At 37.9% G+C, this 13,869-nt stretch overlaps 1 protein-coding gene across 1 annotated transcript; it reads left to right on the top strand.

Annotated features, from left to right (window-relative positions):
* Positions 1–2,203: 2,203 nt before the first annotated feature.
* Positions 2,204–9,322, top strand: UBP23 (ubiquitin-specific protease 23). The gene is made up of 11 exons (XM_089614800.1): positions 2,204–2,687; positions 3,367–3,481; positions 4,445–4,555; positions 4,693–4,865; positions 5,042–5,368; positions 6,065–6,190; positions 6,482–7,054; positions 7,158–7,277; positions 7,377–8,184; positions 8,533–8,623; positions 8,885–9,322. Exons 1-11 carry the CDS (start codon positions 2,391–2,393, stop codon positions 9,048–9,050), a joined length of 2,907 nt encoding a protein of 968 aa, XP_089470926.1. The 5' UTR covers positions 2,204–2,390; the 3' UTR covers positions 9,051–9,322.
* The last annotated feature ends 4,547 nt before the right edge of the window (positions 9,323–13,869 follow it).

The raw sequence follows: 13,869 nt of genomic DNA on the forward strand, positions 1-13,869 counted from the left end.
GAAAGTGTATCATGTCGTCTTGGAGTTCCAGTGACCGAGTGCCACCAAAGGTACCTCAAAATGCCGACTTTTTTATCGAGCATAGGAAGAAGGAGATCTTTGCTTTTTCTTTGGGAATGAGTGTGGAACAAAGTCAAAGGATGGCGTGGCTCATTGATCTCTCGAGCAGAAAGAGAGGTTCTTATAAATGCGGTTCTCCAAGCCATACCATCTTATGTAATGAGTTGTTTCCGCCTTTTGAAGGGTCTCATTGACAACATCCACCACATCATCGCCAGATTTTGGTGGGGAGATATGGGCAAACACTAGAAGATCCACTAGGGAAACTGGGTGCTGCTCTGTTAGAGTAAGGTAGAATGAGGAATGGGGTTCCTGGACATCGAGTCCTTCAACAAAATATTGCTAGCCAAGAATGTTTGGAAAAAGACCCTTTCACTAGAAACCTTAGTGATTAGGGTACTCCGGGCAAGTTACTTTCCTGATGGTGATCTTTGGAATACTATGTGCAGGTCCAATAGCTTGAGTATATGGAAAGGCCTAGTGTGGGAGATAGATGGATCCCGAGACCACAAAATTTTTGTCTCATTGACCCGCTCATACTTTCGGAGGGGCTGAAAGTCTGCGATCTCAAACGAGTGACCGGCGATTGAGATGTCACTCTCATTCAGGCGATGTTTGCTGAAATAGATGCCGATGCCATTCTTCAAATTCTGTGCTCCCAAAACGACCTTCCTGATTCTATCGTGAGGTACTATACATATGATGGAGAATATTTCGTGAAAAGCGGATATTGAGTAATAATGGACTCCATCAATGTCGCTAGCTCCTCAAGTATGTCGGAGAGCATTAGGTGGTGGCCAAGACTTTGGAGACTTGAGGTACCACACAAAGTGAAACTCTTTGCTTGGAGGGTATGCAAAGGTTGGATCTTGGGTCGCACAACCCTCATCCGACGGGGTATGGAAATTGATGCTCGCTACCCTCTATGTGAAACTCACTATGAAACAATATATCATGCCTTATGGAAGTGCAAAGGTGTGCAGAAAATCTAGAAATCGATGAACCTTGGTCCATGGATCTTTGGAATAAGTTCGGAGAACCCGGTGAACATCATTTACTCCGCCGTCACCACTTTGAAGGTCTACGAAGCTCAGCTATTTTTGGTGCTGCTTTGATCAATATGGAACAATAGGAACTATGTGCTCACGCAGAAGCGGAGAAGACCTCGAGAGCGAGGTGGTAGTATGTGCCAACAGTTATTTGGAAGAGTATCACGAAGCCACTATGAATCCAAAAGTGAGCAGGACACCCGACGCAGCTCCTCAGAGATGGCCACCACTGCCGCTGGGTACTTTGGCGGTGAATGTCGATGCTGCAATCCCTGATCACGGGCAATCCTTCAGAGTAGGTGGAGTCAGTCGAGACCATGATGGGAAAATTGTGTTGTCTCGGATCTTGTTTGTAAGGAGAGGCTTCTCGCCACAACTGGCGGAGGCGACATCGATCTTGAACGGGTTACATGCTGCTCTGGAGACGGGATGATAATGGGTGAAAGTCCATTCAAATTGTCTTGGAGTTGTCAACACCATTCGACAAGGGACTATTCCGAGTACGGAGTTGGGAATAGCTGTCGCTGATGTTTTGTCCATTCAAATTGTTGATGTAATTTTTATTCCTAGGCTATGTAACATGGTTGTTCACTGTCTTGCTAAACTCTCTACCGAGGTTCAAGCTTCTATAACGTGGGTGAACTATGTTCCACCTTTTGTTGAGAAGACTGTCCTCAAAGATCTTCTCAATTTTCTGGTATGGAATGCTACAACATTTTTTTTTTTAATAAAAAAGCTATAATAACCATGGTAGTAATTTAAATAGTTTGTTTTATATACCACCATTACAAATTCATTACGACTAGCTTATCAAATATAAACTTATTATAATGGATTATGGATCTATCCGTTAATGATCAACATTAGCTTCAAAATAATCTTCTTGTGAGGAGTTTGATGTAAGAAATTGTGACCTAAACCATTAGTCGGTGATAACTTGAATATATAAGTTTTGAGGGGATTGTTAAGTAAATATATAAGACACAAAAAGTATAATAAGGGATGAAAAGATATTTATTAAAGTTGTGGGCTTAAAATAAAATTTCAACAAAACCTTGTTCTGGCTGTGTAGTAGTAGGGTTTAATAAGTTCGATTTCTCCACCCAGAACTCCTCCTTTTTCGCAGAAGCTCGAAACAGACAGCTTTCTGCATTATCTGTTCACATCAAAACCCTAACCTTAATCTCCCATCAAAGCTTCAACATAAATTCAAACCGAGCCTAGGCGGCGAGCAACGGAACGGTCGATCTGCTAGAATCGTCGTTTTCAGAGCCTCCGTGTATGGCCGCAAGTACAGTCCAGCGAAAAGCCTCTCTTGAAGAGCTTTCCGCGGACTTGTCGAACGGATCATCAGCTCTGTTCCACCGGAGGATCGAGTTTCATCCGGCGAGGAAGCCTTACAGAGGTTTCGTCAATGGCGGCGGGGATTTCCGTATTGAAACGCTGAACCCGAGCCAGGACTTGGCTCGGTCTGGGATTAAGTCGGGCCAATCTGGTTTAGTCGGGAAGAAAAGCGAAGCCTTTGAGGAGAGCGGGTTGGATCCGGAGCTCAGTTTTGCGATTACATTTAAAAGCATTGTGAGCTTTTCGACTTTGTTTTTCTTTGTTTTGTATGCGTGTGGGTGATTTTGGAGTTTTAGTTTGCGTTTTGGTTTCTGATTTGTTTATGTATTTCTATGCTATACTCTTGTCATTGTTTGAGTTTGGGGATTTTGTTCTTGAAAATTTAGATTTCTGTTTTTTAAGGTTTCACCGAGTTTTATGAACAGAATGTGGTCATAGTGTCTTATGAAAATATTTTCGTATGTTTTTCGTTTCAACTGAATACTTGATGCTTGTTTTAATTGATCGTTTTCTCCCTATATTATTTTGTTTCTTGCTTGTCTGAGGTTTATAGTTGAGTTTAATTCTGAATGCTTTGCAATCTCGCTTGAGATTGCTTTCTCGTTATGTTTCTGGTATAGTTGATTTTGATAATATGAAGGACGTTGGTCTTATTTGATAATTTTTGATGTTTTGATGTATGAATTCATAACTTGAATGTGTTCCTTTGCTGTGCTTTTCCATAATGAAATTGTTGTTTTTTTTAATAGCTGTCTGAGTCGGTAAGATTTTTGTCCAATGATCTATTCTATTTTAGTTTAACTCCAGTAATCCTAAAGTTTCTGGTTCTAACTAGGCTAAGAACTTTCTATTGTGTTTTATGATTAGAAAAAATTATTGGAAGAAGCTAATTGTCTGGATTGAATATTTTCAGGGGGCTGGTTTGGAAAATATGGGGAACACTTGCTATCTCAATTCTGTTTTGCAATGTCTGACATACACTGAACCTTTGGCTGCATATCTGCAAAGTGGCAAGCATAAAAATTCATGTGAGTGAATATCTTCTCCTTTTAGGTAAATTCAAGCGGGGATGATATCAGTATTTGTGCATGTGCGTAGATCTTTGGATATTATTAGGTAAAATTTTACAGATTGAAAATGGTGTTTCTAAGCTGACATGCACATGGGTTGCTTATACATCCCTATATTTAGAGTTGACATAGTGATTGAGTTTCCGAGTCTTTTGTATGTAGCTCGAGGGACTAGTGAGGCAAATTGAGAATCTGTTTTGAGAGATGCTTGGTGGTTGCTTAGTTTGGTAGTACGGAAACTTTTGCAGCAGTTATTGCTCTCTGCTGCAAGGAATTGTTTTTGGAAAAAATCTAGCTTCCTTGATCAAAATTGATAGAAAAAGTGCTTCAAATATTATGCACAGCAGCAAAAGAAAATGCTGCTAAAGCCCACCAATTTTACTGGCTATGCTAGTGGGAAGATGTTGTATCAATCATTTACAAATGTCTCTCAACTACAGAGGTTCCTACTGATGGATGTAGCAAAAAAAATCCAGTATTTAGTACCATGGTGCTTTTTTGTTGTTGCTAAGTACCTAAAAACAATATGCCAAAAACAGTGCCATACCTACCCACCACTATACCCCCACTGTCTTATGCTCCTTTTTAATTTGTCCACCTCGTTTAAACCTACAAACTTTGGGATGAGGCTTTTTTTTTTTTTTTTTTTTTTCCCATTTTATCCACTTCGTTTTACTTTACAGACTTTGATGAGCCGATGAGTAAACTCAAGTATATTACCTGGTAGATAACTCATGGGGAATGAAACCCCATACCTCATGAGAGCAAACCCTGTTCTCGACCTTCGACTTTTAGCTTTCATGGTTCCCGACGTAAAGTCCTTACATTTATATTTTGAAGACATTATAGAATTTCCCTATTAATTGAGAACTTTACTTGTTCTCATTACTTTTGTTATGTGTTTTTTTTTATTTCGTCAAGGTCGTATTGCTGGATTTTGTGCGTTATGTGCCATCCAGAAGCATGTTAGTCGTGCGCTCCAATCAACTGGAAGGTGTTTATCTCCTCATGAGATTGTGGCTAACTTGAAATGTAAGTTTATTGCTCATGTGTTGACCGGACTTCAAATTATCTTTAGCTATTGGTTCCTACACTCTAGCCTACCAGAGCTTGAACATCTCATAATGCATGTTGGTTTCCTATTTTGGATTTCATATTCCTCATTTTAGGCATATCGAGGAATTTCCGAAGTTGCAGACAGGAAGATGCACACGAGTACATGGTGAATTTGTTGGAATCCATGCATAAATGTTGTTTGCCATCTGGAGTTCCTAGTGAATCTCCTGGTGCCTATGAGAAGAGTTTGGTACACAAAATCTTTGGTGGGAGCCTTAGAAGTCAGGTAGGTTTTTATTACAGTTTGGTAGGAATTCCTTGTGAGATCGTATTTCCAATTTGCTTTCGTCTAAAGCTACTTCATCCTCTAGAAGTATGGTGACTCTGTACATGGTGAAGTTCGGAATGATCAACCGATATTTTTCAACATTAATTTGTAATGCGTTTTCTTTAGTTTTTCAGGTAAAATGCTTGCAATGCTCCTATGGCTCCAACAAATATGATCCATTTTTAGATTTAAGTCTTGAGATCAATAAGGCGGACTCATTGGATAAAGCACTTTTGAATTTCACTGCTGCGGAATTGCTAGACGGAGGAGAGAAACAATACCAGTGCGAGCGATGCAAACAGAAGGTTAGAGCTCGCAAGCAGCTCACTGTCCACAAGCCGCCTTATGTTCTTACCATCCATTTAAAACGCTTTCGTGCCCACGATCCTGGCCAAAAGATTGACAAGAAAGTTAATTTTTCTCCGACACTGGACTTGAGACCATTTGTCAGCGACCCCCAGGTGAATAAATGCTGACACTATGCTTCTAGTGCAACCTTTATTTATCCTATTATTAGTAGCCTATTTGTCCAGATATTGAAAGATCGTTTGGCAATCTACATATGATATCATAATGTTTTTGAGTTCCAATTGTAAGAATGTAATGTGGTCACGCTGTTCTGTGGTGGCTACAGAAGTGTACATTTTGTTTTGCTAGTTTCATGATCAGTGATTGAAGTGAAGATGTGTCACTTTTTTTGGTTCCTTTAGCTTGAAAATAAAAGAAAAATAGGGAAAAAGGTGGTTAGAAAAATAATAATATAAGCACACACACACGCTCGCGCGTTTCCTTGATGAAATTTGATATTATCAAATTGCTTACCAATCATTGTCTAGTCAAGTGTCAGATACATTCATTCTATGACATGACTGATGATTCTGAAGGCTGTTCACATAGTTCTACAAATATAGAATTGACAAATGTCTAGCCACGTACTTTATCCAAATTTGGTTAACAATTTAGTATCTGTGGAACTTCTCCACAAGTATATATTAAAAAGGTGCAAAACAAAGTTGGATTGTAATTAAAATTAAAATTATCTTGTGAAATTAATGCTGCAATAAAGCTGACATTTGTGTTCATATATTCATTATAATTTGTTGTCAGTTCCATGTGTTATCTGACAAACCATTTGTTGTTTTTTTAACATTTTGTAGGGAGGTAATCTGAAGTATACGCTGTACGGGGTTCTAGTTCATAGCGGTGGGAGCACGCGTTCGGGCCACTACTACTGCTTTGTACGCACATCGAGTGGCATTTGGCATTCCCTTGATGATAATAGGGTAAGAGTGATCACATGCAATTTTGCTGTCCAGTCTTGTAAATTTCTTGCTTAGTGAGATGATCTATGAATAATATTTTATGGAAATGAATTATATATATAATTGCAACCATGAGTCTGGAACTTTAGTGTTACTTTTGTACGTAATACATGCACCGGTTCTTTTCATACAATTTTCCATCTAAAAGCATCTCATGAAGTGTAGATAATAGGTATTGATAGAAAATGATACAGAATATAGAATAGTTTTGCATCTTAGGTGTGCTGCAATAACATGATTTTGGTGCATCAGGTTTCTCCAGTTAGCGAGAAGAGGGTCCTGGAGCAGAAGGCTTATATGTTGTTCTACGTCCGTGACAGGAGTAATATAATTCCGAGGAAACCATCAAATATCTCTATCAAAGAGAATGTTAAAGCAAATGACCCAGGAAAGATGAACAGTTCTGAAAACGGCCGAATATTGAGAAAACCGGTTCTAAATGGATCAAATGATTCCAAAATGAAGCATGTAGACTCTTCTGCTGTTGTGGTTCAAAACGATGTAGCAGGTGTTGTCCCCACACCAATGATTCCCATTATGAGTGAAAGGTTAAATCAGCCAAAATTTGAACTATCAACAACAACCTCACAGCCTAAGAACCCATCAGAATTGGTTTCTATTCCACAAGAAACTCCAGAAAAGAACTTAGAACCTGTCCCTGCAAGCAATGACAGCGGTACACCAAATGTTCCTGTTAATAATACTAATGAGTTAAATGATAAAGGAAGTTTAGATAAAAGTTTGAAAGTCTCAGTACTCACATCTACCGACCCTAAGGAAGTCTGTTCTTCAGCTAAGGAAACTACAACTGGGCCCTTGCAGGAGGTAAGATGATGTTACATTTTTCTTCTAGCGTTGTACTACTTTCTAGTTACTGCTACCAGGATTTTAAATCTCTTTCTTCCGTGATTTGATGCTTTCCCATCAGAATCGTCCTGCCTCATATGTGGAGGGTGCAATCTTGGATTTGTCCAAAGCCACCGCTACAGTCATTGAGAAAATTGACACATTCATACTACCAGACCAACCCGGCTGTCAAGATAGTCGGGTATGTTTTGCTTCGTAGTGTTCTTTGGCTGTAGGTTCTTTCTTTCATCAACAAGCATTTAGTTGCCTGTGCTGATTGAGTATTATATCTTACTGCCAGGCTGAGATTACGACACATGGTAGCGCTGGTGATATTTCCTTGCATAAGAAGACTGATGAATGTAGTCAGATTTTGGTTGTTGAAAAATCAGTTAAATTACCTGATTTATCAAATACACCAAGTAGATCCACAAATACGGATGCTTCTGATTGCAAGCCCTTTGAGAACTCAAAAAAGAAGATTGGCAGTGTTGGTGATAATTCCTTGCTTGAGAAGTCTGATGAAAGTAGTCAGATTTTGGTGGTTGAAAAATCAGTTAAATTACCTGATTTATCGAGTGCACCAATTAGATCCGCGGATACGGATGCATCTGGTCGCAAGCCCCATGAGAAATTAAAGAAGAAGATTGCGAGGCGTCAAGTCGCAAGCTTGGGTTTCAACCCGAGGTTCTTAAGGGTATCCTTGGCTATACAGAAGAAAAAGAAGAATAAAAGAAGTACAAACAGACCAGTGTCTGGCTCTAATAATCTGACTAAAGAACTTCTAGTGGATAACAACTCGGTACCAGAAGTTGTGCCGTCAACATCTGAGATAACCAACATGGTTTCATTGAATTCAACTCATTCTCAGAGAAAGGAGAGCAAATCTGCCTCAAGAATAGAAGCAAGTGGTACCACTTCTCAAGATAAAATTATTCCTGATAGCAATTCCTTGAAGACTGTTGTAGATGATGGGGAGTTAATGAAGAGAACCAGTCAAAATGGTTCCGAACTCGCCCAAGATGACCAAATTTCGGCCCAGCCAGACTGTAGGTTTTCGGTGAACCAGATGATTGGTATGCTTACCCAAGGTCTGGGGGATACAATTGGTGAGTAGTTGATCTGGAAATATTTTTTTTTGTAGCCTAGAAATAATTTTTGTTAATTGAGATTGGCTAGTTTATTGTTCTTGCTAATGTATTGTATAGAGATTGGCAAATTAACCTTTTTTTTCAATCAAAGTTTTCTGGGAAAAAAAGGATTTACCAGTTTTATTATTCGGGGTTAAAAAAAATAGTTAACCAAAAAGTTTGCATTAAGGTTATCCGTAAAATTAAAAGTTAAGGTTAACCGAATTCCCATCTCTAGTGTCATAAATTGAATAAGAAAAGGTTCACTGCTTTTGCAACCCATCATTGAAGTAGTTGCTAAAGAATTGATTGTTTTGTTTCTTGCAGTCCCACGTTGGGATGATGAAGAACTTCCTTCTAGAAATGTAGAGTCTGCTTCTGTGCAGAGTGCTACTATTGGTTACATAGGAGATGACTGGTAAGTTGGAATATATATCGTCTGATTATTATCAATAAATTTTATGTCATAAGTTGGAATATATCTCGTCTGCTTTACTGGTATAATATTGCACGGAGAGAAACTAGTTCAACTTTGAAGCAACGAATATCTGCTGTCCAAGATATTTCTCTCTGTGCAAAATTAGACCACTCTCGTCGATAATTTCCTCATTAGTAACGCTGTTCATTGGTGAGCCGCATCAAGAATCGGGCTTTTTACGATCGATTTTCTCTTTTGCAGGGATGAAGAATACGACAAGGGGAAGAGAAAGAAGGTAAGGCTGGCCAGGTTTGATTTTGACGGAAAAAACCCGTTCCAAGAAATCGCAAACAATAGAGCAAAGAAGGCAAAGATAGACAGATCTCGATCTGGAAACCAGCCATTCAGGATAGGACATGGAAGGTGAATCGAAACCATAATGCAAATTTTGACATATATTTGCCAAATCCTTGTTTGTTGAGCTGAAACTGTGAAAAAGGGTGAGTTTTGATATTTTTCACACATTTTGGTTTGGGTCTCTGTCTGTTGGAGTGAAGAGAGTGAGGGTAAGAGTGAGAGTTTGGACATGCTGTACTTAGGGTAAGGTTAATTTGTCTGAGTGAGTGAACTGAACCTATTGTATCTTGAATTCTGTATTTATTTTCCAAGTTAACTATACTATATTCTTCGTTCCTTCTAGTATGAATTTTTTTGAGTTTCCAATAATGGCCAACTGTTCTATACTTTGATGATATTAATGATTTTTTCTTACATTTGGTTCATGTCTGCTCAACAAACACAATTGCAGTTAGTGGTTTTCAGTTTGTCGCTTGTAAAATTATATACGAGATTTTAAAGCTAAAATTTATAGCTATTGGCCACATTCTTTAGCTTTGGGAATTTGCCCGGGAATTGGGAAGCTTGATTTGTTTCATAAAATAATCTCTAAATTATATTAGTTACTTCTTTCCTCGTTAAAAAGGGTCGAAGGAGTAATGTGCTGTGCTTTACCCACAAGTGCAACTGAAGCTGTGGATTGAGGTAGATGCCACCACCTACACTAAGGTAGAAGAACTCATGTATCTCAAACTAGGGCTCCAGAGATTCTTAAATATTCAGACCATTACGTCGAGATAGAATGCATTAGAAGCCTCTGTGTAAATGAGAAAGAGTTCCACCACATGGAACAAGCATTAAAAATTTGAGCTCCTTATATATATTTTAATTAATAATAATTATTAAATATTATAGAGCCTAAAGAGTGTCACTTGTCACTGTCACTCTTTGTCGCCGTCGGACGTAGAAGCTTTAGTGACTCTTTATAGGCGCATGACGTCCCGTAGACATCGTGGCATGGTGGTTATTTTTAGTGTCCATTTGAACAAACAGTAATGTCGTTTGTGATTATAACTGTCGTGCAAACATGCATGTATGATTGTTCATCGTTATCATTCGCAAATAGGTACAAATTCCTATATAAACCACGCTGGATTTTTGGAATTTGTCACTTGATTTTCAAACCTCCATCTCTCTCTAAAACATGTTCTCCATAAATTTGTTCTTGCTTACATTTGGATTTAACTGTGTCTCGGCGCAGTCAAAATACAGACTAGTCGTATTCTGCGATATTATTGTTCGTGACTTTCAAGACTTTTTTTGGTGTTAAAAAAATATTATAAATAAAACGCATCTCATGCGTGATTCAAGCCCAGATTTCTTCAATTTCGAAGAATTACACAACAGGTTCTCTAACTAGGATATGGAGATACGACCAGTTAGTTCACCTGTGGTCACGCCATGATTGACCTAATGAGAACAACATGGCTCCTGCGCAAGGTATGGGACCTGAGTGCAAAAGTTACTCCCTAACTTGGATATCTGCATTCATAATTTCTATCTATTGGCCACATGAATTCATCTAAAAAAAGTAACACACGACTGTTTCTCGTCCTCTTTGTTTTCTCTTCGTCACGACATTTTGTACGTATTCAAACATAGGAAAAAAAAGGTCCACCGTAGAGTTATTATAAGGTATACGGATCACAGAGAAAGGCTGGGCCAGGCCATTGTCTAGTAATTTAATGTTATCAAAAGTTGGCCCACTAAACGAGAAAATTTGGGAGAAATTTCACAACTAGCATATTTGGAGATGGTGATTCTCTAAATGTTTCAAATTTTAAATGATTCTATAACATCTAATTTATAAAAATTAGACATTGCCATTATTCTAAATAAAACTTTAAACGGTAAATAAAGTTAAAATAAAATTATAAGCATCAAGAAAACTGTAAAAACCAAAGAAATAATAAAGAGCTATTCTCTTAATAAATATAAGAAGTGGAATAACATGATAGCTTGACTATTTTCCACTAGTTAAATTGGCTCTTTTTCCGGGACTCATATATTTTTTTTTTCACCACTTTTGTGGTCATTGCTCATGGTAGCCGTCTTTTGTACTTGATCCCAAGAATAGCGTACTTAAATATTTTATTTCGAAAATAGTACTTCTTAAGTTTTGAACAATCATTTTTCTTGATATGTATAGACTTTTTTTTAAAAAAAATATTTTTTTTGGGCTTTATTTAATTTTATTTACCGTTTATAATTTCATTTAAAAGGAAAATAACTATTTATCGTTTAAAAAAATGTTAATTTTGAAAAGATTTAAATAGCCATTATTTTGAAACTAACACTTCAAAAAGTTATTTTTGTAATTTTCCCTAATAATTCAACAAAATTTAAGAGTTCGTGTTAGTTTGAGACAGATTAAGGATGTAGGTTAAGTGACAAATAGTAAACAGATAAGAGATGGTACACAAGAAGAAAATAAAAATAAAATAAAAAGAGGTAGGGGGATTATGATTAAATGTCCTATAGAGGATATAAATGTAGCATTTCATCATAATATACTGAATAAATGTAATATTTTTTTTTTACAAATAATTAGCTGTTTAGCCATCTAAAACACTAGCAATTTGGTTTTAGCCAACCTTTCGTTAATTTCCCGTAAATAGCCATCTTGCTTACGTGGCAGCTTATTAATTGAATTTGTTTTACTTTTTTGTCCTTACGCTATTTTAATTAGGCATTTTTTTAAAAAAATTTCGAATTAAATATTGAAACCGAATAGGGAAGTTTTCAAATTTGAATTTTGAGCAGATTTTGAAAGATATCAGCCATTAATTGTCATAATTTCCAGAATTTTCGTGCTCAAAATATTTACATAATTTTTCAGTTTATTTACACGAATACACTATAAATAGGCTTTGTATTTACAGTGAATATACTGTAAATAAGCTTCGTATTTACACGAATATACTGTTAAAATGATTTCTATTTACACGAACATACTGTAAATAGGTTACCTATTTACACGAATAAATAAGCAAGCACTTGCACGGGCTTGGCGTGATTATAGACGGACTCGAAGGCGTTCATACACACGCTCGAGAACCCGACCATGCCCTCGAAGACGTGAGGCAAACCCATCTGAAGATTGTTGAGCGTCATCGTCCTCGTCACGCCCACGGACTTGTCGTGCCTAGTCCTCTCCTCCTCGGCCCTCGCCCTCAGCGCCTCGACCCGGGCCCGCTTCTCCGCCACCGGGCTCCTCTTCCGGGCGGGGCCCGTCGAGTACGGCCCGAACTTCCCCTCGAGCGTCCTCAGCTCCCCGGCTCTCCGCTCGAAGTCCCTCGACACCGACTCGGCTCTCTTCCTTTGCTTGAGCTCCTCGGACTGTTGGACCACGATCGCGTGGATCACGGTCAGGAACGAGTTGATGGCCTCCGAGGCGACCCGGTCGGGGATGAAACCAGAGCTCGTTTTTTTTTTTGGGCTTTCGTTTTTGAATTGTGTTTGAATGAGAGAGAAGATGCGTGTATATTCAGTATTAATTACAACGTTAATGAAGGCCCTTGAAATACGCGTCAGTTATTATCCAAAGATTTGCTTTAATTGATTTTATTTTCGTTAGGGGAACGGGCGGGAACAGTTGCGAGGATATATTGGTATTTTTAACTATGTAAATAAATTCGCCCGGCTATTAACACAAAATTAACCAAATGTTGGCTAAATTCAAAACTGTATATTTTTAGGAGGCTATTTAGCTATATAACCCTTTTTTTATACCATGTATCGTCTTAATTTATGAAATTGATCACACAAAAAAAAAAAAAAAAAAAAATCCCCTGGAGTCAAAAGACTAAATAAAAAATCTAATTACTGAAAAATTGGTTTACTTATTCACATCATTAGTGAGATTAATAAACGAGCTAGGCTTGTACTAAAACCCAAGGATTGCGTCGAACATAACTACATTCAAGTCAAATAAGCTCGTGCACATTCTCTTTAGAAGCTCATGTTTTTATGAACTTTATTAAAGAATTTACAAAATTACTTCTTAAAGAGCTCAATTATAACTCGTATAACAATATATTTATTTATCGTGCTAATTTTGTTTTTTGTAATCTAATATTGTTGAAATGTTACAAATTGACTTTGTTTCTTCCTACCTAAGCTCTAAGCTAGCTAATTTATGATTTCTAATTCTAAATAACTTCGGTTCAACTCAAGCTTCTAGAAAATTCTCTTAAACTCTAACTGAACACTTTTCTCAGTCTGAAACGTGCACAAACTTGAAAACGCAACAAAAACTCAATTAAGGTCTTCAAAGCTAAATTACCCCGACTCATTCAAAGTACATTGAAAAATACCATTATGAATGATATATAAAAGTCTTGTGGTTGATAGTGCATTTATAAAATTTTCACATGGAAGAGATATGTGGATTTGTAATACTTATACATGCAAATTTTGCACAAGTCGTCGGGCTCCTTAGGGTGACCCAATTTTGTACCGGACTCAACTCTGAACACGCATTTGTTGGGATTGAGCTTCATTTTGTATCGGCGGAGGATTAAGAACATCTCCATTAGGTTGTCTACATGATTAGTAGTCAGTAGGTTTTTAACGAGCATGTCATCCACGTATACTTCCATTGTCTTGCCAATTTGATCGGCGAAGATCCGGTTTACCAATCGTCGGAAAGTAGCTCCCGCATTCTGAAGGCCAAAATGCATGTCCTTGTAACAGTAGAGGCATCGATCAGTGACGGAAGTTGTCTTTATCTGATCAGACTTGTGCATTCGTATCTGGTTGTAGCCCGAGTAGGCGTCCATGAAACTTAGTAGCTCATGTCCAGCCGTGGCGTCAACCAGTTGTTCGATGCGCGGAAGTGGAAAGCAATC

Source organism: Urtica dioica, chromosome 5 (assembly GCF_054948205.1).
Source record: "Urtica dioica subsp. dioica isolate 48M chromosome 5, U.dioica_male_clone48M_v1_H2, whole genome shotgun sequence".
Classification (NCBI taxonomy): domain Eukaryota; kingdom Viridiplantae; phylum Streptophyta; class Magnoliopsida; order Rosales; family Urticaceae; genus Urtica; species Urtica dioica.

Bases quoted from the DNA above. Each gene is read 5' to 3' on its own strand.
- UBP23 (XM_089614800.1), top strand. From the start codon at position 2,391: ATGGCCGCAAGTACAGTCCAGCGAAAAGCCTCTCTTGAAGAGCTTTCC. The intron at 3,482-4,444 runs GTGAGTGAATAT...TATTTCGTCAAG, and splicing joins TGGCAAGCATAAAAATTCAT to GTCGTATTGCTGGATTTTGT. The intron at 4,556-4,692 runs GTAAGTTTATTG...TCCTCATTTTAG, and splicing joins GATTGTGGCTAACTTGAAAT to GCATATCGAGGAATTTCCGA.